At 48.3% G+C, this 24,782-nt stretch overlaps 1 protein-coding gene across 1 annotated transcript in view; it reads left to right on the plus strand.

Annotated features, from left to right (window-relative positions):
- Fbln7 (fibulin 7) overlaps positions 1–24,782 on the plus strand; it is a 35,549-nt gene that overhangs the window by 285 nt on the left and 10,482 nt on the right. The window contains exons 2-4 of the mRNA XM_051144920.1: positions 972–1,098; positions 17,564–17,723; positions 19,988–20,158. Coding sequence (XP_051000877.1) covers positions 972–1,098; positions 17,564–17,723; positions 19,988–20,158 — 458 coding nt within the window. The remainder of the gene's footprint in view (positions 1–971; positions 1,099–17,563; positions 17,724–19,987; positions 20,159–24,782) is intronic.

Consider the following 24,782-nt stretch of genomic DNA (forward strand, 5'->3'; position numbering starts at 1 on the left):
TTGGTGTCTTAGCTTTCAACCAGTGACCTTTTTCCATCCCGCTAACCATACCTGGAGTTCTCCCAACTTCCCGATGCCCACAGGATTATTAAGTACTATGTTCCTCCTCTTAAGATAGAACTGTGAGCCAGCTGTGGTGGTGCATGCCTTTAATCCCAGCACTCGGGAGGCAGAGGCAGATGGATCGCTGTGAGTTCGAGGCCAGCCTGGTCTACACGGTGAGTCCAGGACAGCCAAAGCTAAACAGAGAAACCCTGTCTCGGGGGGCGGGTGGGGGGGGATAGGACTGTGCTGCTGCAAGTAAATGAAGTATCCTTGGTATCCCTAGCCACATCAACTCAAATGCGTTTACCCTCAAACCTCCTCTCACTGCCCAAGGTTTATAAGTCCCTGTTTCACATGAAATTGAACGGGTTGCCACTCGTCGTTTATTCTAGGGAAGGAAGGGCTCCCCTCCTCCCTGAAGAGTTTGCCACTGGATCCCTGGTCTTGGCTGCTGACCAGGCAGCCATAGTTGCCTTGGTCACCACTGAAGCCTGCCCTATTGCTGTGAGCTCCGAGCTCCGAGCTCCAAGCTCCACGCCTGTCTGCAGAGGATGAAGCAGCAGCTGGACCTGTGTTCAGGCTGTGAGCCAACCAGGCACAGGCATTCGCCTGCATCCTCTGCAGCCAGCATGGCAGCTTAGTTCGTTCCTGAAGGGCTGTAACATTGCAGTATCACCACCAGCTTTAGAACTCCCAAGTTTCTGCTGCTGTCTCATGAAGAAGAAGAAGAAGAAGAAGAAGAAGAAGAAGAAGAAGAAGAAGAAGAAGAAGAAGGAAAGAAAGAAAAGCTGGTTGTAACAGTGGAAAACTCTTTCCCACACCCCCAGTGAGAACGGAAGCCTTGTGCACAGACCTCACTCTGAACGCTCCAGCTCTTCCTGAGGGAAGTGGAACCTGGGACTCTGAGGTACCCTCGACTCCCCTAGGAAGCAGACAGTACCCCGCCTGAAAGAGAAGGATGCAATTTTGGTGCAGCACCTCACAGCGGTGGCAGGGAAACACAGAACAACAGATGTGGGCACAACGAAGAGAGGCAGAACTGGAGAACCGAAGGTAGTGAGGAACACCCTGATGTGGGACTGGGACCATGGTGGGGCCCTGGCCTGTGCTGCTATTTGGGGCCAGGTCTAGGTCTGTGATGGCCCTGCAACCATAGGGATCTGTTACCACCAAAGACCAGGGAAATATTTCTGGTCTGGGCATCTGTCTGGGGACATGTTGATGTCTAAGGGCTGTGCAGAACTGGCCCTACCCTCACTTAGACATCTTGGCAGGAGAGCAGGAGAGCTGCCCTAGCCCATAGCCATCTCTAGTACTTGGGAGAGTGCTGCCCCACCCTCCCAACCCTGCACATTGTGGGAGTTGCTGCTAAGCTGGCCCTGAGAATATGAAGGTGGAACAGCTGGCCCTACCACTCATCTCCTGAGTGGTGGTGTGGATGAGGAAGAAATATCCTCCCCCCCCCCCTCATTCCCTTACCACCTAAGCCTGGCAGGAGAGCTGGCCATGGGGTCATGAGTGCTGCAGGAGAGCTGTCCCTGCCCCTCACCAGATGCAGCACTTGGGAGATTTGGCCCTACATCTTGCCTGGGCAGCATAGTAGCCCTACCTCTGGATGTGGGTAGGTAAGCTGGCCCTGAGGGTGTGAGTGTGAGAGATCCGCCCCGCCTCTTGTCTGCTGTGTGGTGGCATCAATGAGGGAGAGATCCCGTTCCCTCCCCTTTGCCCTTGCACCGGCAGTGGGCAGGAGAGCTTGCACCAACAGGATCATGAGAGCAGGAGAGCTGTCCCTGCCCCTCACCTGCTGCAGCACAGTAGAACTAACTCTGATTGTATAGGTACTGGTGAGCTGGCCCCGAGGGAGTGAGCATGGGAAAGCTAGCCCTGCCTCTTGTCTGTTGGACACGGCATGGACATGAAAGAAGGAGAGATGCCTTTCTCACCTCTCTTGGAAGCTGGCCCCGAGGGCATGAAAGCGGGAAAGCCAGTGGGCTGACCAGCTCAGATACCTCTCCCACCCAGATCCAGGACTTTGAATTGGACCACACCAACATTTACCCCATCTATGAACTGCTGCAGCGTGTGAAGGGACTGCTGACACTACAGATCCAGAACTACAGGATCTCCATGACACAGAGTAACAACAGGATATCCAAGAGGAGTCTCAGTGAGGTTCCAGTACTGATAGAGGCCTCATGCTAGACCAATGATTAATTGCAGTGAAAAGTTGCAAGCAAAAATGTGTGGACAAAGAGTATAGTGTGGAACACACTGTGACACACTACAGCTTCCACAATGAGATTTTTTTTTCCTCTGTTAGGGGATAGGTTACAAGAGTGGAGGTGGAAACAAAGGGAGTGAATTAGGGTGCATGATGTGAAATTCACAAAGAACCAATAAAAAGTTTTAAAAATTGTATTTGTTTATGTACGTGCTTTCTCACACATGATGGCATTCATGTGGAAGGCAGGGAACAACCTGTGGAGTCTGGCTCTGTCCTACTGGATAGATCCTTAGGATCCCACTCAGTGGCCAGAACCTTTGTCTGCTGAGCCATCTCACTGGCTCCAAAACAATCCTCCTTTGATGTCTTGACCACCGCCAAACCAGCCCACCAGTGCTCCCAGGTAGTCTTTTGGAAACAGAGGGAACAAAGTAGCTGACAGCCCCATTTTGTTAGGCCAGCAGGAAGCCCTGCATAGAGCTTATTGTCAGGGCCGTCAGCTTTTCAGATTTATTTCATTTTATGCGTATGAGTGTTTTGCCTGCACATATGTATGTGTGCCATGTGTGTGCCAGGTGCCCACTGAGGCCAGGAAAGGATGTGGAATCCCCTGGAACTGGAGGGAGAGTTGGCTGTGAGGTACCATGTGGGTACTAGGAACTGAACCCGGGTACTCTGCAAGAACAGCAAGTCCTCTGAACCACTGAGCATCACTCCAGCTGCTAGCCACTTTTGAGATACCTTTGTCATGTTCTGCTTGTGGGGCAACTGCTTTGGTTACTGCAGATCAGGATTGCTGAGGAAAGAGAGAGAAAGGGCAGCCAGACCTCAGAAAATTAATTCAGATGAGCCCTGGGCACCTAATGGGAGTCAGCCATAAGACAAAGGTCACAAGTGGAAATTCACAAACAGGGACAACAAAAAAAGCAAAAACTTCTGTTGACTTATAGAAATATTAGAAAAGTAAAACAAACAAAAACGGCAAGACCCAGAGGCATCTGTGCCACTTTAAGTAAAATTGCTGAAGTCCTGGGATTCCTGAAAGTGAAGAGAGATTAGGAGAAGATGCAGTGTCCTGGAGGCCGCCTTCTGAGAGGGGACATTTAGACTTGAATTTGCAAACTTCAAGCAGGTCACCAATTTGTGCTGTGTTAGTTACTGTCTGGTTACTATGACTAAATACCCGACAAGGGGCAACTGAAAGACGAAGGGTTTCTTTGGGCGCATGCGTTGAGCCCGGTATAGTGGAGAAGGCTGCAGTTCATCTGGCTTCTGTTTCCCCTGTCTTCTTCAATCCAGGCCCCCAGCCCAGGGCATGGTGCCATTCACATCCACAGCCTGTCTTCTCTCCTAATTAAATCTCTCTGGTCCCAGCACTCAGGAGGCAGAGGCAGGTAGATCTCTGTGAGTTCGAGGCCAGCCTGGTCTACAAAATCAGTCCAGGACAGCCAAGGCTACACAGAGAGACCCTGTCTCAAAAAACAAAAAACAAAAACAAATAAACCTCTCTGAGAACACTCTCCATGATGTGCCTAGAGATGTGTTTCCTTTGTGATTTCAAACCCAGTCAAGCTGTGAAACCTGATGTGTCTCAGCTTAGTGACTCTGAAGACAGGGTAAAAGAAGAACCAACCTCTAGTGTCCAGTGTGTAACCAGAACCGGCTAAGAGTGCTTGGAAGTTGCCATATAAATATGGGGTAGTTTAAAACTCAAAATAGCCACTCGAAGCAGAATGAAACCTTTCATTCACAGAAGACACATACAGCCAGGAAATGGATGGCTCTTTCATAGGCAGAGGACACATTGGAGACAGACACAGAAGCCCACCATCTCTACGGGCTACCCTGGTTTGGCTGCCACCCTTCCCTCTCTACCTGGACAGTGATAAGCAGTATTCTGATTAGGTCTCTGCAAGACTTCCAAAGCACAAGAACGTGGACCATGCTCTTCTGTAGGGAGCCAGAAGAAACCACTCAGTGGGATTTGTTGGGCAGCTAATGCCCATAGTCCCCATGCCAAATGCCCCACGCTCCAGGCTTTCCAGGGAATTGGTTATGGTCATATTTCAAACTTCTTCCTCAGTGTGGTAGTGTTAGGATATTTCTGAATTAGATCACCATAGTGAGGCCTTGTGCTAGGCAATGGCAGCGCTCACCTTTAAACCCTGTGCTTGGTAGGCAGAGGCAGTCAGATCTCTGAATTCAAGGCTAGCCTGGTCTACAGAGCAAGTTCCAGGACAGCCAGGGCTACACAGAGAAACCGTGGCTCAAACCCTGCTCGCCACCCCCCCCAAAGACCTCAAAGATCTCTCCTGTTTGTCCCCCAAAGTGAAGATGAAGGAAGTCTTCACCAGACACCAAATCTGTCAATAGGTACCTCTATCTTGACCTTCTAGCACCCAGCATCTCAGTGTCCTCCCTGAAAGAACTAAATAACATTTTCCAGAGGTGGAGGTCTGAGGCATCTGGTTCACCCAGAGCCTGGGTGCAGGGACCTCAACTTTGTGCCTGTCCACCATAGGGCTATCTGACCAGGGACATCTGACCAGCACCAGTCATGGTGACCAAGGACACGTTGGACTGTGTGTGTGTGTGTGTGTGTGTGTGTGTATATACATATATATATATATATATATATATATATATATACATATATATATATATATATATATATATATATATAATTTTGAGGGGGAGGTTCTCTGTGTAGCCTTGGCTGTCCTGGACTTGCTTTGTAGAGCAGGCTGGTCTCTAACTCACAGCAATACACTTGCCTCTGCCTCCCAAGTGCTGGGATTTAAGGCATGCACCACCACGCCCAGCAAGGATTCATATTTGATTTTGGATTACTTCTTGGTCTCGTGCTTTTACCATTTGCTAAATTCAGTAACTCAGCTTCCATTTCTCAGCCCACAGTTTAAGAAGACGTGTTCTAGCCTGCGCCAAGTTTATGAAGCCCACCTTCCTGCCACACTAGCCCTGTTCTCTGCTCTCCGGAAGGAAGGTGTCCTTATGCGGGACAGACTTAACTTTGGCTCATCAATCAGCCACGTTTGGGTGGCAGGAACCTGTGTCGCTCAGGTAGGGCTCAGGTCTGGCTACCCTAGGTCCTGAGGCGTCTTCCTTGCCTCCTCCCAAAGCAGCAGCGCCTTGGGGCCTTGGGCGTGCTCCCTGGCGCGTTCCAGGCTCCGCAGCCCCTCCTCTCTCGGCCTCCGCCACAGGGCTGGCGCCTCTCCGCGTTGCCAGAACAGTCTTAATGCAGGCGGCTGCGGACGCTGGTGGCCTTGGGAGCTGCACGGGACCCTCGCACCGCAGGGACTCAGGGCCGGCCAAGGGACAGCGACTTGCCTTCTTCAGCAGCTAGGCTGTGCAGGACAAGATGGGGCCAGGCTCTCTGCGCGCACTTGTCCTTCTCCTTCTCCTGCTACTCCTTGCTCGCCCTGGAGCGCGGGCTTCCCAGGTTAGTGTCCCCATAGCCGGTCTAGAGGTCCCGCAACCGAGGAGGCAGCGCCGAGACCGGGACTTTCCACGTTCCTCTCCTTTGCTAGAGTTAAGGCTTGGAAAGGAGTCTCGGGCTGGGGTCTGGTTGTTGGAGGCGCGGGGGGGGGGGTCCCCCATCTGTCATCGCAGTTGCGCCTTGAACTTGGAGATCTGAAAGGACTTGGGCTGCTGCAGCCCAGCAGGAGAAGGCGGCTCCGCGTGGAAATCGCCAGTAGGGAAAAGTTGCCCTGAGACTTCTGGGACATTGGTCCTTTGTGGGTCCCGGTGAGAACAACCTGGCTGCCCAATGCTGTGAGGTAATGCCTCTGCCTTTACATTTCTCACTGAAATGTTCTTGCCGCCATCACATCTTAACCATCCTCAGAACTTTTTAGCAGCTGCCTGGAAAGTCCTCAGGTGGTCCTATTCTGAGCACCCGACCGAGGGCTTGGAGTTGCAATTACATTTTCTTGTATACCCATACGGGTAGCGGTGTTTTTTCTTTTCTTTCAATCCTTTTTTGGGGGGGAGGTCATTTATGTGTATTATCCTACTGGATTAATTTACTTGACCAGATTTTTTTTTTACATTAACTATTAGAAGCTGATTTTTAAAATTAAGAATGTAAATAAAATTTCATTTTAGGAGCCTGGCATGGTGGTGCACAGCTTTAAGCCCAGCACTTGGGAGGCAGAGGCAGGCGGATCGCTGTGAGTTCGAGGCCAGCCTGGTCTACAAAGTGAGCCCAGGACAGCCAGGGCTACACAGAGAAACCTGTCTCAAAAAAAAATTCATCTTAGGGACTTTGTATTGCCAGATTCAGGGTCAGCTTCCATCAAACGCATTCCAGGAGAGGGGGGGGGGGAGTCCCTTCACCTCTGTGAGAGTCCTGATGGAGGCACAGCCTGCCAGCTGCTCCAACCATGCCAACAGCAGCATAAACAGCTGTGGGGTGTGCAGGGAAGCTGGGTGCCTGCTGAGTGTTCAGATCCTTGCTGGTCTTCTAGACCTTTTATAAGGCCACCCAATCAGGAAAGAGTGGTAGAAATTCCATCTCCGATTTGACCCTCACCTTCTGATCCTCGTCCATACTCCATGGCTAAATGACTGTGCACAGGCAAGCTTGCCCCCATTACTGACAAGTCCCTAGAGTATACCAGAGATTTCCAAGCCTGGAGAATTTGGTTTAGATCAGACCTGCTCGGATTCGTGCAGAAGGTGATAGGTGGGTGGTGTCACCGGAAGTTGCCCAACAGCCAAATGGCGAGGTCCCCAGCCTGGGGCTACAGTGAACCCACCCACAAGAGCAATGGGCTTTCCCCCCTTTTGCAGATTACAAAGCCAAGCTAAATCTTTGTCCTATGCCCATGCCAGAAGCACAGAAGATGCATCTCCGCTGGCATCCTCCATCCCAGGCTGCAAAGGGACACCATGTGTGTGGAGGACAGATGTTCCAGAGACCAATAATCTCCTGGTACTGGGTGGGCACCTGTCACTCGAGGTTACATGAGAAACAGTGAGGTCGAGGCAACTGATGAATCTGGTGCAGAGGCAGCACTGAGCTTGCCTTAGCTTGAACATGTTCTGAGACACTGAGATCCAATCCATGCCTTGCTCTGCCCTGCCCAGGTTTTTTCTCAGGCCCTTGCTGCTCCATGTAGGCTTTTTTATCTGCAAGACACCTGCAGGTGAAGCCAAAGGGAGCGAAAAGAATCAGCCATACATGTTTGTTTGAAAGTTCTAGTTAAACTGACCTTCACCCCAAGTGAATGGTTAGGGATCCCCTGTCCTCCCAGCACCAGGCTGGCCCGCATGGAAGCCTCAATAAAGCACATCTCCCCGGAGGCTTCCTGGTCCCCTGCTCTGCCTAGATTTCCTCTCTGCATCTAGTTCCCTGCTGTGGTCCCCTGAAAGATAGATCAACAGTGGCCTGCTTGGCTGTGCATGACATGACCCAAAGGACTTCTAGAAGTCGTGATGCCAGCCTTACCTCCAAAGGCTCTGGTTTGGTTGGTCCAGGTTGCATCTCAGGTAGGACTATTTCTATAGAGATCCCTAGTGATTCTTACAGAGATGCCTGATGTCCCGAGCAATCCCAGCTCTCAGACTGACTCACAATGTGGAGTCAGTTACAACCCAGGAGAGGTTCGGGGCCAGGGGAATTCTGGGTGCACTCATGATGACCGCAAGGAACATGGTGTACCCAGAGTCTACCTGGAGCTATAAACCCCAAAGCTCCCAGAGGCAGCAATGAGACCTGCAGGAAAGCAGTAAGGATGGAACTTACCCACAGGGTCACCTCTTTACATGGAGGGAGTGGATGAGGAAGGGCAAAGGGCCCCACCAGCAGAAGCCAAGGGGCCTCCAAATGGAGCCAGTGTGAGCTCCTCTGGAGGAGCCCTGTCTGGGATTCCTCTTTGTCTGTAAATGGTCTCACTTTGCTGACTTTGGTGACATTATAGGTGTGTGTTTGTGTAGGTGTGTGAGTCCATGCATGCCTGTGTCTGTGGATTCACAATTGCCTTGGGTGTGATGAAGGTGAGTGTGTGTGTGTGTGTGTGTGTGTGTGTGCGCGCGTGTGTCAGGGATGTGAGTGGATGTCCGTTAGTATGTATGTGTTAGCATGTGTGTATATGAATACATGGTGTCTGTGTATGTGTGTGTCAAGATATTTGAGTGTTACAGTTTATGTATAAATGTGCTAGTGGGTATACATCTATGTACATATGTCAGAGTACAGAACTGTGTGTTATCATATGTGCACATGTGTGAAAGCATAGCTGCATGTAATGGTGGTGTTGCAGTTTGCCATTGATTGCTGTGATAAAACACTGACCCAAATCAGCTTGGTGTCTTTGTATTGACCGATACTGTCCAGTGTAGGGACTAAGACACTTTATTAGTTCACCTAACCAATGTCCATGATGTCATCTCTAGACTTTGTCTATCATGAGCAAAGCATCATGGGTCAGGGAAGGGAGCTGGCCAGCAGCTAAAAGCATTTACCACACGAAGCTGGTGACCTGAGTTTGATCTCTAGAACACTCACAAAAAGCTGAATGATCTACACACATATATGTGCGCGCACACACACACACACACACACACACACACACACACACACCACTTTTAAAAGCTTCACACATATTTTTGCATAATATAAATTTTCTTTGGTCTGGTATGGATATGTAGAAGTGGGATTGCTGAAATAAAATTGCTGAGTGCTTCTACTCTGCGCCCTTGCCAAAACTAACATTACAAGGGTTTTCACCCCAAATCATTCCAATAGGTGTCTAGTGGGATCTCTGCATAATTTGTGTTTCTGTTTCCCTGATGCCTGGCAAATGGTGTAGGATGCTTTCTTCAGCATTAGCTGCCCAGTGAATCATTGGGTCACGTGCCCATTCAAGCCATCTTCCTTTGGTTTTGTTTGTGAGATGGAAGTCACATGTCCAACTTGTGGGCTCCAGTGACCCTGTCACCTCAGCCTCTCCAGTAGCCTGGACTATAGTCATAAGTTGCCGTTCCATTCCACCTTGTCCAATTTAAAATGGATTGTCTTTATTCTTGTTCAGTTTGGAGCTTTCTTTTACAAATTCTAAACACAAGTGAAGTGAAAATATTTTCTCAGTTTGTGGCTTCTTTGAGCTGCTTTTTTCCTTTTTCTTTCAAAGATGAGGCCTCATTGTAGCCCAGGCTGGCTTCAAGCTACCTGTGCAGCTAAGGCTAGACTTGACCTCCTAACCCTGCCCGCCTCCAGCACCCACGTGCCAAGGTCGGATATGCACAGCCACACCCCACTGAATGTCTTCAGTAGAGCAAAGTTTAATAAAGACTTATTTATTGGCCAGAATTTTAGTAACCAAATTTAAGAACTTTTGGCCTAATCCCAAAGCCAAAAATTTTTCCTTCTGTTTTCCTCTAAAATGTCCATAGCTTTGGACTTTTTACTATGACCCCCTTTGACCTTCTTTTAGTAGTGTGGGACTTATGTGAAAGATCACAGTTTTGCAGATAGATATTCAATTATTCTAATTGTATTTATTTAAATGCCACTAAATTATCATTGAGTTGCTTTAGCTACAGTCAAGAGCCAAACCTGCTGTGAATAGGGGATTATTTCTGCATCAGTAGTATACTGTCTTTTTTCAAAAATGTATCTGTTCACTTCACATGCTTATGCCGCCGCTAGAAATTTGTTCATGGAGAAAGTGAGACTTTCATTTTTATTGTTCCTTTTCAAAATTGTCTTGCCTGTTTTGGTTTCTTCGGGTTTTTTTCATTACAAGTTTTGCAGCGAGGGCTGATAGGTGGCTCAGCAGGTGGAGGCACTGGCTGCCAATCCTGACAGTGTGAGTTTGACTCCTGATACCAGAATTGGGGAAAGAGAGAACCGACTCCTAAACACTGGCCTCTGATCTCAGCCACACATGCACAGCCCGCGTGTGCAAATGCATGTGCACACACATACAGAGTATATAAATAAATAGAACAAAACATTTTTAAATTTTAGAATGGGCTCATCCTACTGTAATTTAGACTGGTGCTATATTACATTTGTAGGTCAATCATGGGACAACGAGCCTTCCAACATACGAATGCAGCATGCCTTGCCATTCGCTCAGCTACCACCGTCAGTGTTAGCTTAACAGAAGCTTGCTTTTGCTAGATTTCTACCTAATTATTTTAATTTGGAGTCATTTAAAACGCTTTTAGTTGGGTTGGAGAGATGGCTCAGTGAGTAAAATGCTAGCTTTCCAAGTGTGATGACAGAAATTCAGATCCCTGGGTCCACATAAATACTGGGTAGGTGTGGTGGCCTTCTGCTGGTCCTGAGGTAGTTTGCCATTTATGTGTAGAACTCCCTGTGATAGTTCACAGGAGAAAGGACATCTTAGTCAGACTCCAGAAATCACTGTGCTTCCCAGCACCTTGAAATATCCTGGAGGCCGCTCCAGAGGTCTAAAACACTGCACTTCCATAGGTGGGCATTTTGTTCCATGCGTCACCATAGGGCCCAGTGGTCTACTGTAGTTAGCCACCTTTGGAGTTTCTCTGCATGTTTCCCCCCAGCCGAGTCTTTCACGGATGCTGCCATGAGTACTTCCTATTCCTGTTTCCTCTTAGCTGTTCACTCAGGACATGTCTTTGGAGGTCTGTGCACTCTGACCCTTTACTTTGGTTTGCTGGGCTTGTGGTCCTGCCTGTTGACCAGGGGCATGAGGACAGGGCTTCTCTGCTCTCAGGAACTTTCTGAGGTCCTGATCGTGCTCAAGACATCTATGATATCACTTTCCTCAGTGTCTGGGCACTGTCTCTGCCTGCCATGCTTGCTCAGACCCGCCTGTTGGCCAGTTGCCCCATTGAGCATGTCATGAAAGCATATTAATGTGCTTGTGTCACCTGACTGTCCCCAACATCATGTAAAGAATGCACATTGCGGGCCGGGCGTGGTGGCGCACGCCTTTAATCCCAGCACTCGGGAGGCAGAGGCAGGTGGATCACTGTGAGTTCGAGGCCAGCCTGGTCTACAAAGTGAGTCCAGGATGGCCAAGGCTACACAGAGAAACCCTGTCTCAAAAAACCAAAAAAAAAAAAAAGAATGCACATTGCTTACCACAGCCTAGAGCCTAGCTTGTCACCAGAACAGGCACTGTCCCAAAAGGCAGCAGAGCCCAGGTGGTTGGACCATGTCTTGTCCTGCTCAGGTTTTTCCTGGCTGGGTAATTGAGGCATGTTTCTGCCCCTTGTGACTCAGTTTCCTTCTCTGAACAGTGGTGGCAGTAGATGTTTGTGTCTCATGGGTCATAGTAAGGAGGCAATGCATAGATGAAAAGACATGTGGTGCACATTGTCACAGAGAGGAGGATGGGCTGGCATGGCTCCTGCTGTCTGTCACACAGCTTGCTGATGGGGGAAGAGAGAAACCGGAGAAGACATTGTTACTGTTTCCATGACTGAGAAAACAAAAGAAGAAGGTTTAGGGTTGAATATAAAATCACCAACAGCCAGCAGAGAACAAATTAAAACTGCAGGCTGTCTGTGGCTCAATGACAGACATTTGCCTCCAGTATGTAGATTCCATCCCTGATAACACACACACACACACACACACACACACACACACACACACACACACACACACACACACACACACACTCTCTCTCTCTCAAAATGTCCAGTGGCTTGAGCCCTTAAAGGAAAACTCCAGCAGGAGGCCTTGGGTGATTAACTTCTGTGTCAACTTAGCTAAGTCACGGCTTCCCTATATGTTGCTGGGAAAGTATTATTTAGATGTGATAACATACATCAGTGCCTTTAATAAAAGAAATCACTCTCCTTAATATAGAGTTTTCATCTTATGCAAACAATGGAGGAAGTTCTTCCAGGCTGCCTTTGAACTTGAGGTGCAGCAGTGACATAGACCTTGCTCCACAATTACATGAGCCAACGAGTCCCTCCATATTCCCCAGTCCCTTTTTTCCTCTTTCCCTCCCTCCCTCCCTCCCTCCCTCCCTCCCTCCCTCCCTCCCTCCCTCCCTCCCTCATGAGTGTGTATGTATAAGAATACTGCTCTCTCTCTCTCTCTCTCTCTCTCTCTCTCTCTCTCTCTCTCTCTCTCTCTCTCTCTCTCTCTCACACACACACACACACACACACACACACACACACACACACAAAGACTGGAAACTTGGCTCAGTGTTAAGAGCACTGGCTGCTCTTGCAGAGGACCTGGGCTCAGCTCCCAGCACCCACATGGTGGCTCACAACCATCTGTAACTCCAGTCCCAACTCCCACTTCTGGCCTCCGGGTCATCTTTACTTCCTGTTGCTTCTCTGGGGAACCCTGGCTAAGGCAGGGCCTATGGGCAGCTCCTCAGGTGGTGTCTCAAACTTTCTCTGCTCTTGCCTGTCGTGCTCAGTGGAGGCAACCATGAAAGGGTGAGCAAAGAGCTTCCCTGAGAATGAGGGAAATGGAATAGCACGTGTACATGTGCGCATGCGTGCACACATGCTCTCTATCTCTCTGTCTTTCTCTGTCTCTGTCTGTCTCTCTGTCTCTGTCTCTCTGTGCCTCTCTCTGTCTCTCTGTTTCTGTCTCTCTGTCTCTCTGTCTCTGTCTGTCTGTCTGTCTGTCTGTCTCTCTCTCTCATGAGATGAGGTTACAGATGCACGTGCCTATGCCCAGATTTTCACCTGAATGCTAGGCAGGCATTCTCACCCACTGAGCCATCGCCATTCTCAACACTCTCTAGAACCTCTGCCCTGCTCTCAGCACTGACATCATGTTCTAGAACCATCTATGCCTGGGAAGAGCTGATGGTATGACCCCGATCCTCACTGAAGGCTTCATACCTGTCAACCCTGAGTCTGAGCTTGAATTTCAAATATGCCAAATGTGGTGTCCCACACTTGTAATACTAGCCCTCAGGAGGCAGAGGCAGGTGGATCTCTGGACTACAGAGCAAGTTCTACAATGGCTAGGGCTACACAGAGAAACCCTGTCTCAAAAAAGAAAAGACAGACAGGAAAAAGAAAAAGAAAAGAAGGGTAAACGTTGGTCTTTTTATTCTCTCAGAAATGGAAGCATTTCCCTGACCATCTTGGTTTTACCTTAGATGTCACTAAAATAAATAGATGCAAATTTCCCACAGCTTCTTGCCAGTGCCATCAGCTGTGGGTGTAGCCTGAGATGCTTGCATTGTTTGCGTTTTCCTTTTTGTTTCTGTGGCGATGGAACTAAGGACCTTGAAGGTTAAAAACTGTATGCCCATTCTGTCCTTCCAGCATGGACAGTGCAGATATGTAAATCAACTGAGGAGCCTCTCTTCAAAAAACAGATTAAAGTCAACCAACAAACAAACAGAAAACGAGGTGTTGAGGGTCCTGTGAGAAGCCTGGGGGATGGAGGGCCCACACAGAGTGGGTTCCTTTGTTCCTCCTAGGGTGTGAGGGCCTCTTGCAGCCCTGACGGGGACTGACCTATGCCTAGTCACAGTCTTGCTGAATTTTTCCCTCAAGAATGGGAGGTCTGTTGCAGAAGGTTGTGGGGATCCTGGAGTCACCTTGTACGGGTGACACCTGGGGTCTTCCAATGTGGACTGGCTTGCCTCTTGCCTTGGGCAGTCCCTCAGGTGATCTCAGCAAAGGCTGTATTTGAGAAGTAGGAAATGGCCTGTTCCCATGCCTCAGGTACTCAGGCCCTGGACAGACGATGGTGGTGGGCAGGAGAGCACAGTGGACAGAAGGAATGGGGGAGAGGAGCCTCCCTCCTCAACCCCCCACCCCCATCCACCCCCACTAGGCTAAAAACAGGACACAGAGGAATGGGAGTGAAACCCAGAATTAGACATGATGTGTCCACTGATGTGAAATTAACACTACATCCAACAGAATGAAGAACTGATGTAGAGCCCCGTGCTGTTCTAGCCTGTCTAGGTGACAGTGACGAGGTGCACGCGTGGGTCTGACTCAGGAAGAACAGGAAGTAGTAGGAAGTTAACACTGGTGTCTTTGTTAGGACTAGTTTTGTGTTTTGGCTTGTTTTTCTGGGTGGATACTTTCCCTGATCAAGTCAGATGATAAATATTGTCTGTTTGAAAATGGGGACCGTTGGTGTGTGACTCACTACCCCCCAAAACCCATGACTCTTATGCACTTGCCCTGGTTGAACAGGGGTTTCAGCCTCATCAGTCATCCCATTGTCAGGTGGGCTTAGTTCTGGACTGAGGCAGCAGATTCTGAGCCTGGCCCCCACCAGCTCCAAGTCTAGATCAGAGGCCTGCCTGGTTAGTGGCAGCTGTGGTAAGGAGCCTCAGACTTTATTTACCTCAGCTCTGGCCTCTCATCAGGATAGCTTGCCAAGAGCATTACCTGAGACAGGTCAGACAGTGGGTAGGTCAGAGAGAGCCTTCAGGCTTTCCTTATCTAGTCATCCCAAACCTTCCACCTGGCTCCCTTTTTCCTGAGGTTACTAGGTCTCACCCCAGGCACAGTTGGCATGATTAAAGCCTCTCCTGTCAGTTGTCCTTAGAGCCAGCACTGGAGTTAGAGAAACCTGGCTGCCCAATGGCCATGTGGTAACAGGCCCTTTCCCTACTCACTTGTCTCCTGGCTTACTTCCTGGGTCCTAGGGCTCTACTCCAGGCTCTGGTGTGTTTGCCCTTGCCAGCAAAGCCTTTAGCACTGAGAAATCTTCACTTCAACACTGAGCCCTTGCACATCTCTTGGCCCAGCAAGCTCTCTCCCAGGTGTCATGAGCTGACCGCTGTGGGATGAGGAGTACCTCCGACCCTAACACTTCCTGTTTCCGTTGTCAAATCTCCAACTTCTTAGAGTTAACAACCCATTCCAGGGGTGTTAATTCCTAGCATAAATTCCTAAAAACAAACAGACAAACAAAAACAAAAAACCCCACCATATAGAGTTATGTGAGAACAGACTGGATTGGAAGCCACAGGTGCCCAGATTCCACCACTCCAAGACTACATGATTTGTCAAACCACTTGCCTTTCAGCCTGTGTGTGACACAGGACTAACAGAACTCGAATAATAATCACAAATAGAGGCCACCTCCTCCACATGTGGCCGCCAGCCAGCTGCTGAGGAACAGAAGCACATCCCAGTGGAGTTGACACAAGCCACAAAGACATCGGTTTTCTTTTTAACCCAGGAAGATAGGTGAGGGAGCCCAGGTCTGGGTGGGTTGGCCACGCAGTGCTAGGCAGGTAAGACCTAGCCATTGTCCAGCTTCCCAGGACTTTGTGTGCAAAGGGTGGCCAACAGTTGGGGGAGGAAGTAGAAAAACAAACTTCTCTTTCCAGAAGTTGCCTCTTGGGCTATCCCTCTTCGGGTGTCCATTATGGTGGAGCCCAAGGAGCCCCTGTGGGTTAGTGTGTTCCAGAGGCAACTGGGAACTCAATTCTGTCTTAAAGCATCCATTGAATCTAGCCCATGAGTCTTGTGTTTGGTGAAAACTCCAAGGTGCAGCAAACTGGCCATCTCTCTGGGAGAGTGGCCCACTGTGGCAACAGAAGCTCCACTGAAAAGTCGGACAGGGCCCAGGCTGAGGAGGCCACATACCGCAGCTGCCCAGCTGCCTCGCTGGCTCTTACACATTTCTTTTCATTATAAAACTTATACGTAAAAAAATTAAAAATTAAAAATTAAAAAAAAACAACTTATACGTGGGGCTGGAGATACAGGTAAAGTTCATAGCACAAACAGGGGAGCTCCAGTTCAGCTAGCTCTCCGTCAGCCATGTAAGAAGCTGGTGAGTCTGTAATCTCGAAGCTGGGTAGGCAGAGACAGGAGAATCCCTGGAGCTTGCTGGCCAGCTGGCTCGTGGAACCAGTGAGAGAGCAACTGAGGAAGACAGCAAAATCAACCTCTGGCCTCTGCCTGCATCCACTTGTATACGTATAGCCACATACATGAACATATGTGTACGCGACAATACACACAACTGACACTCAGTCGGGGGAAAAACAAATAAGCAATGTACACATAACACTAAACTGCATCATCACAGAGTTGATGTATTGCCGTTCCTCTCTTGCAAGTAAGACAAGCCACGTCACACAGCTTATGCTTCGCGACACGCATGGCTCCCAAACAAATGAGAATGACCTTAGCGCAGGATCAGTTACCAAGGCCAAGGTATTCCATTTCTTTGTTCCGCCTCATCCCTTTGCCCTGCCCCGCCTCACCCCCGCCCCCATGTATGTGAATGTATAAGTGCAGATAGCCTCAGAATCCAGCAGAGGGCACCAGATGCCCTGGAGCCTACAAGCAGTTGCAAGCTGCTCCTTATTGGTGCCGGAAATTGAACTTGGGTCCTCGACAAAGCAGAAAGCATTTGATCGCTGAGCCATCTCTCCCTGGTGTCCTAACTCTTAACAGCAATGGAGACTGAAAGGAAAGCCTTGCAGTTTTCATCATCCAGCACGATGCTTATGTTGCTTTAAGTCAGATAGTCTTTGTCAATGTTAAGTACAATCAGGTTTTGTTTTGTTTTGTTTTGTTTTTTTAACTACTAAAAATCATCAAAACTGGACATGGACTATATCGAACACTTCTTTAGTCTAGTTTTTTCCTTTTTTTACATGTTACATTTTTTTAAAAAGCATAGGAACAACCAAGCCTCCCAGCCGGTTCTTCTATTCACCACTCCTGTTTACTTGGTTTTTTTTTCAAAGTGTCCCAGAGCGGGAGAAAGGAAAATTTCATCCAGTCCAGAAGTCAGAGTCTTAACTAAGAGTGAGGAGGAGGAAGTCGTGCATCTTTTGGAGTGGCAGACCAGTCATTATAAGGAACTTTGGGTTTAAATGGCTGCTGAGCCATCTAGTCATTTAGTCATCAATTCTGCCCTTGTTTTGTTGTGTCAAGGGGTGAAGTGGGGCTATGATACGTGTGTACTTGGGCAGTCACCTAGCAACTTAACCCAGCAGATGCTCTTGTCTAGGTAGAACAGTGGCTCCCAACCTTCCCAATGCCGCAACCCCCTTAATACAGTTTTTGTTGCTACTTCATAACTGTTAATTTTGCTACTGTTACAAATTGTAAATATCTGATATGCAGATGGTCTTAGGCGACCCCTGTGAAAGGGTCGTTCAACTCCCAGGGGAGTTGAGTCCCACAGGTTGAGAACCACTGGGGTTAGAGACTCTGGAAGGGAGGGGTGTCTTTGGGAGGCTGCTCTACCAAGGTGTTTTACAAGGAACCAGGGGGTTGGAAGCCCGTGGTTCAGACTTTGGCAAGCCCAGAGCATGATGGTAGGATGAAGGCAGCCACACTGGTCTCTTCTCTCCTCAGATCTGTCTCCTCAGACATCAGCTCCTCACAAACATCTACCAGTTGCAGCAGCTGCTGAAGGTCCAGGAGACCCACTGCGTGGAAGGCATCCAAAACATGAGGAGCTGGCTGACTACACTGCAAACTGCTATTATCAAAGCAGCCCCAGAGGCACACACAGGTGGGTCCCAAATACTCAGGCCAAGAACTGCCCGCAAGAACCTTCCCTGAAACTCTCCAGGTGTGTGTGTGTGTGTGTGTGTGTGTGTGTGTGTGTGTGTGTGTGTGAGTGACATGCATATTAAGAAGGTTACTTCTTGCCAGGCAGTGGTGGTGCATGCCTTTAATCCCAGCACTTGGGAGGCAGAGGCAGGCGGATCTCCATGAGTCGAGGTTAGCCTAGTCTACAAAGTGAGTCTAGGACAGCCAGGGCTATTACACAGAGAAACTCTGTCTCAGAAAAGAGAAGAAGAAGAAGAAGAAGAAGAAGAAGAAGAAGAAGAAGAAGAAGAAGAAGAAGAAGAAGGTTACTCCTCTCTTCTACATTTGGCAGTTATCTATTTCCATTTTTTATTTATTTATATGTATCTATATGTATGCACATATGTGTGCATGTGCCCAAGGCGGCCAGAGGAGGGCATTGGATTCCTGGTCCTCAGCAAGAGCAGCAAACATCCTTAACCACTCAACCACCCCCCTCTGCCCCTTGTTTTGTTTTTATCTTATGTAACTCAAGCTGCTACATAACTTGGCTTCAAATCTGCTGTGTGACCAAGGATAGCCTTGAACTCTTGATGCTCTCACCTCTGCCTCCCAAGCCCTGGCATTATGGTTTGCATCGCTAGGCCTGGTTTTTGTTTCTGTTGTCTCAATATATACCTCAGGCTGGCCTGGAACTCAAAAATCCTCCCACCTCTGCCTTCCCAATAGCTATGGTTTGTCATCACACCCAGCCCATTACCTCTCATATCTTTAATTCTAGGCTTAATAGCTACATAGGTAGTAACCTGTGAGTCCATAAAACTGTCAAAAATATCAGTGTGCAAGTGGAGGTGATTTCACTTCCGCAGAGGGCATGGTCACCCCTAGTTTTGGTTTGGGTCCTCTTTTTATTTTTAGTGCTAACAGCCTATTTTTCAGACTGCATTTAAGTTCACAGCCTGGAAGGCCCAGATGTTTCCCACATCTGCCCTTTCTCCGGCACACCCTTCCACGCTGACTTTACTGAGCGGGCAGCGCTTACGGCATTGGTTGTTTCCCATGAACCAACATGGCTCTGGGTTTTCGTGCCTAAAAGTTCATTCATTCTCCAGTGGCTCCACCTAGCTGGGGTGGGAAAAAGGGCTTCAAGGCCCAGTCCTGATTGTCTGGGGGTACAATGGGGCACCTCAATTTCCCTCCACTAAGGGAAGAGCTCTAACTATGGGTCATGTTTTCTTGGTGGCATCTCTCATACCTTCTTGGCCTAGAGGTAGGCGCTGGATTTCTCCCAGGCTAAGGGTCTCAGGGCACGGGAGACAGGAGCCCGTGGGCTATGTGACATCATGGGCCCTGTAGCTTCATTTTGTTAGGGCCTCCTTCATTGTGTGAGGCAATGTTTTCCAGAGAAGGCTTTCATCGGAGGGCTGGTGAATCATATTCCTTTCAAGGCTCATTCATACTCTGTGTGCCAAATACTTGGCTAGGGCCAGGGATACAGGAAGAGCACAGGGCAGATTTTATTCAGACAGAGAATACTGCCAACAAGTGTTAAGACACACTGCAGTAGTCACAAATGATAAGAAAGCAAAAGGGATTGGGGACAGCATGGCATGGTAGCCAGGGATCCATCTAGGAAGTGGTGGTATTTGAATGGAGACCTGAAGAGGAAAAAAATAGGATGGGGGGGGCTGTCCTAGACGTAGGCTGAGCCTGTTCATAGGACCCAGGACACCCAGTAGGCTGGAGCAAAGAGAAAGCAGAGGCAGTAAGTGATGTTCTCATGCTCAGCACTACACTATGAGGCCCTGTACACGTGACCCTCGGTGTCTCTGAGCCCTGGTCTCCTGAGCTTTCACTAGGCCAACAGCATGTTCCACTCACTTCCAAGAACATTGAGAGAGTTTCCTGAGCTATGGTACCGCCCGGTGCTGTGGCACACACCTTTAATCCCAGCACTCGGGGAGGCAGAGGTAGGCAGATCTGTGAGTTTGAAGCCAGCCTAGTCTACAAATAGTGTCCAGAACAGCCAAGGCTACACAGAGAAACCCTATCTGGGAAAAAAGAAAGAAAGAAAGAAAGAAAGAAAGAAAGAAAGAAAGAAAGAAAAAAGAAACAGTAGAAAGTCCAGAACCATGGCCAGCCTGCAGCAATAATTAAACAGAGAAAGGTCTTATTAGTGACATCTCTGCTGCCTTGGATGCAGCCCAGGGGTAGGGTTCCTCATCCCTCCTCTTCTCCTGACAGTTTCCTGCCCTGCTCTGGATGACCCTCCTGATGGCAAGAAGTATGGAAGCAAGTACTTAGTAGGCCATGAAGTCCACTTTTCCTGCAACTACGGATTCCAGCTGGTTGGGCCCAGCAGCGTGGTATGTCTTGCTAATGGCACTTGGACAGAAGCGCAGCCTCACTGCAAAGGTATGGCCACTCTCCCTGTCCACACCACACAGCATAAGTATGCTGGTCAAAAGGGGTCATTCCAGAAACGCTGACTCTTTTTCCCCAGTGTGTGTGTGTGTGTGTGTGTGTGTATTTATAGTGGATAAGTGAATACAAATTTCTGGCTACTGCTTGAAGTAGCTAGAACCATTAAATAAGTAAAGTAATAGATAGTAAGGGTGTACAAGCCCAAGTGAAGCTCCTGCTTCAGAGTGGCCGTTCTAACTGTACAGTCATTCACAGAGACGGATAGAGTTGGGACTGAGCCAGCGTCTGAGTGGCTGCCTTAGACTAGCTTGTGATGCGTTCTGTGTGAGTTGGTTAGAGTGGTGATTGTGTGTGTGTGTGTGTGTGTGTGTGTGTGTGTGTGTATTTTTTAATTTCAAAATGGGATCTTGAATATTTTCCATTTCACTAAGTGTAAACTGGACCTGGATGCTTACTCTGTACTGATGGGACAAAATATTTGTGTGATACAACCAACGGGTCAATAAGCTGCGAGGCGTGGCCCCGTGCCAGCATTGGTACTTATGGGTGCAGTCTTCAGCCAGAGCCTCCTAGCGATGCCAGAGAGCTGCTATTGGGACTGCGACAGTCTTGATTAGTGTTGCTGGAGTTGAGGGTCAGAGTCTGAGTGAGCCCTGGCAGGCTTACCAGCCTACATTTACCCACCCATCCTCAGTAGGTCAATTAAACAGACAAGGAATCATGAAAAGCAGAGGTCTGTTCATTGTGGCCACACCGGGAAGAGAAACAGATGAAGAGGTCCAGTGACCTCTTTGGGGTCCTCACATGAGGTTTAGGTTTAAGTAGAGGGCATCACTGAGCAGTCACGATCATCTTTATCTGAGTTTCAGTCTCTCCTGGGAAGGGGGTATGACAAGTTGTCAACTTGTGTGAACGCTTGGGGCTAGGGAGATGGCTCAGTGGGTAAAGTGTTTGTTATGCATATTTAAAGACTTGAACTTGAACACACACATAAAAGCAGGGTGCATGGTGTGTGGTGTGATGGTGTGTGCCTGTAACGCCAGGCACTGAAGATAGAGACAGGCGGGCCCCCAGAGCCTGCTGGCCAGCTAGTCTAGCTAACTTGGTGAACTCTGAGTTCTCAAAAACTAAGATGGAGGGACTGGAAAGATGGCTTAGTGGTTAAGAGCACTTGCTGCTCTTCTAGAGGACCTGGGTTCAATTCTCAGCAACCACAGGGTGGCTCATGACTGTCTATAACTCCTGTTCCAGAGGATCCAATGCTCTATTCTGGACTGTGTGGGCTCCACACACATGCATGATGCACAGACTTACATGCAGACAAAACACCATTCATATAAACTAAACCAACATGGACAGCAACAGAGAACACATACAATGTTGCCCTCTGGTCTCCATTCTGGCATTCAATGCCCCCCCCCCCCCCGCACACACATTAACATATACACATGTATAACATACACATCAAAGAACTGTATGCAGCCTTGCCCACTGCCCTCACCCCCACCCCATGAAATTCATGAAAAATTTCCAACTATTGATGTCCATTGCTCCAGGGCTATAAAAGCCAAAGGGTGGGCAATTACAAATGCCTTCAGAGCATCTCCTCTCCTGCCAAGACAGTTCCACTAGGGCTGCAGCACAGCAGTCTCAAGGCCAGCATTAGAACCACCCAGCACAGCAGTCCTGTCCCTGTGTTGTGACCACGGGGGGGGGGGGGGGGTGGACGGGGGAACGACAATAATCTTAATTACAGCCATTTACTTCAAAGGCACAGAATGTCAGTGCCATTTGGCACTGTTCTAGAGGATCCAATGCTCTATTCTGGACTGTGTGGGCACCACACACATACATGATACACAGACTTACATGCAGACGAAACACCATTCATATAAACGGTTGGCAACATTTTAATAACTGGCCAGTACCTGCTCTGCAGTCAACTGATGGCCAAGAGGGTGATGAACCCTACTTGGCACAGAAGGAACTTATACATAATGGCACCAAGCAAAGATGCGGTCAGTGGGCAAAGGAGCTCTGGAAGTCCACAGTGGAAAGCAGCCATTTGGCTTTTTGAATTTTCTTTTCCTCTCTGTGAACAGTGGTTGTTGTTGTTGTTGTTGTTGTTGTTGCTGTTGTTCCTTTTGAGGCAGAGCCTCCTGTAACCCAGGCTGGCCTTGAACTCAGTAAGTAGCTTAGGATCACCTTGAACCTGTGGCCTCTACCTCCTGAGTGCTGTTGCAATTACATTTTTTTGGAGGGGTGGGGGTGGTGCTAGAGATAAAATCCAAAGCCTTTACATAGTAGGCAAGCACTCTATCAGCTGAGTGTTAGCTCCAGCTCACCAATGTATCTTTGTGTTTTGAGGGCTGAGGTTTTGATCCTCTGCCTCCCCTCCCCCAGGCCAGAGCAGCCAAAGAAAAAAAGCTTGAGAAGTAAAGTCCTTTGTTTTTTTTACCACCACCTTGAAGCTCTTGGCCATTGGGTGCTTCATGAGGTGAACTTTCTCCTGTTTTCATGGTCATAACAATGCCAATTACCCCACCCCACCCCACCCCCCCAGAAAGGGCTTCTCTGTGTAGCCCTGGCTGTCCTGGACTCACTTTGTAGACCAGGCTGGCCTTGAACTCACAGAGATCTGCCTGCCTCTGCCTCCCCAGGTTCTTAGAGGCCTGCTACAATACCTGGTTAATGCCAGTCATCTTAAACATTTTTTTTTTTCATTAAGAAAAAAATTCAGGCCAAGTGTGGTGGCACACACATCACTAATCTCAGCACTCAGCTCAGCGTGGGAGAGGTGGCTCAGAGGTTGAGAGCCGTGTCTGCTCTTGCAGAGGAGTCGGGGTCCATTCCCAACATCCACAGGGCAGCTCACAATCATCTATAATTCCAGTTTCAGGGGATCCAGGTACCACACACATGTGGTGTGCACACATACATGCTAGCAAAACATTTCTACACATAAAATAAAAATAAACTTAAAAGGGGAGGTGGGGCTGGAGAGATGGCTCAGCGGTTAAGAGCACTGCCTGTTTTTCCAGAGGTCCAGAGTTCAATTCCCAGCAATGACGTGATGGCTCACAACCATCTATAATGTTATCTGATGCCATTTTCTGACCTGCAGGTGTACATGCAGGTAGAGCACTCATAAATAAAATAAAATAAATAAATATTTTACAAATTCAGCATATAATATAAAAGTATAGAAGGAAGATTTTATAAACCCAAACTCCAGTAATTTTCACAAAGTGAAGGCCTTAATGTTATAAAATACCTAATTAAAATAAAATTCTGCCTATTTTCTTATATATTTCTAACACTGTTTGACTTGGAGCCCAGACCATCACCATATTTCTTTTTTTTTTTTAAGAGTTATTTATTATTTATACAGTATTCTGCCTGCATGTGTGTCTGCCCACCAGAAGGGGACACCAGATTTCATGGTAGATGGTTGTGAGCTGATGAGGTAGGAGGTTTTGCTTTTGGTCACATTGGAGAAAAATCACAGAAGAGGACATTTTAGGCAGGAAGCTGCTAAAGGTATACTTGTGAGAGTTACTTCATGTAAGTATGAGAGAAAAAAAGGTGGTAGTGGGGGGAAACCTCTTGTCAAGCAAGTCCCATGCAAGCAGCTGTATAAAAATGAGAGAGAGAGAGAGAGAGAGAGAGAGAGAGAGAAAACGCCAAAGTTTCCATGGACAACAAAGAATTGCAGAAAGACAGAAGGAAACTTTAAGCCAGTATTTCAAAACAAACCAATAGAATGTTTTTATTTTTAATATAAAGACACACACACACACACACACACACACACACACACACACACACACACCTAGGCCAGGGCGGTGGCTCAGTAGGGAAAGGCGCTCGCCACCAAGCCCGACGATCCATGTTCGATCCCTGGAACTCGCCTGGTGGATGGAACAAATGAACTCTTGAGAGTCATTCTCTAACCTCTCCACTCATGACATTCATGAGCCCCCCCCCCACAAAAAAGACTAAAATAAAGAAATGTAAATGAAAAACATCTAAAACAGCAACATATACGAAAGTGAGAAAACCTGAGAAATGAAGTCACTAGGAGGCAGAGAGCCCAGAAACAAAGTAGAATGAAAAAAAGGAAGAAAATGGGGATGAGAATGTGGCTGAGATGGTGCCTGCTTGCCTAGTGCGCACGAGGCCCTGAGTTCACAATCCAGCATCACATAAGTCAGGCATGGTGGGGCTTGCCTGTAGTCCTAGAACTCAGGAGGCAGAGCCAGGAGATCATAGATCAAGGTCATCCTCAGCTACCTATCAAGTTCAAGACCAGCCTGGACTACTTGAAGGCCTGTCCCACATACATACATACATACATACATACATACATACATACATACATACATATATACATATTTTGTTCTGTTTTTCGAGACAGGGTTTCTCTGTGTGATAGCACTAGCTGTCCTGGACTCGCTTTGTAGACCAGGCTGGCCTGGACCTCATGAAAATCTGTCTGCCTCTGCCTCCCAATGCTGGGATTAAAGGCGTGTGCCACCACAGCAGGCCCTACATAACTATTTTTTATAAAGGGTGACTATCCACTTTCGTAGCCGGGTAAGTATTCCGGATACCG

This window comes from Acomys russatus, chromosome 4 (assembly GCF_903995435.1).
Source record: "Acomys russatus chromosome 4, mAcoRus1.1, whole genome shotgun sequence".
In the NCBI taxonomy this organism is placed as follows: Eukaryota; Metazoa; Chordata; class Mammalia; order Rodentia; family Muridae; genus Acomys; species Acomys russatus.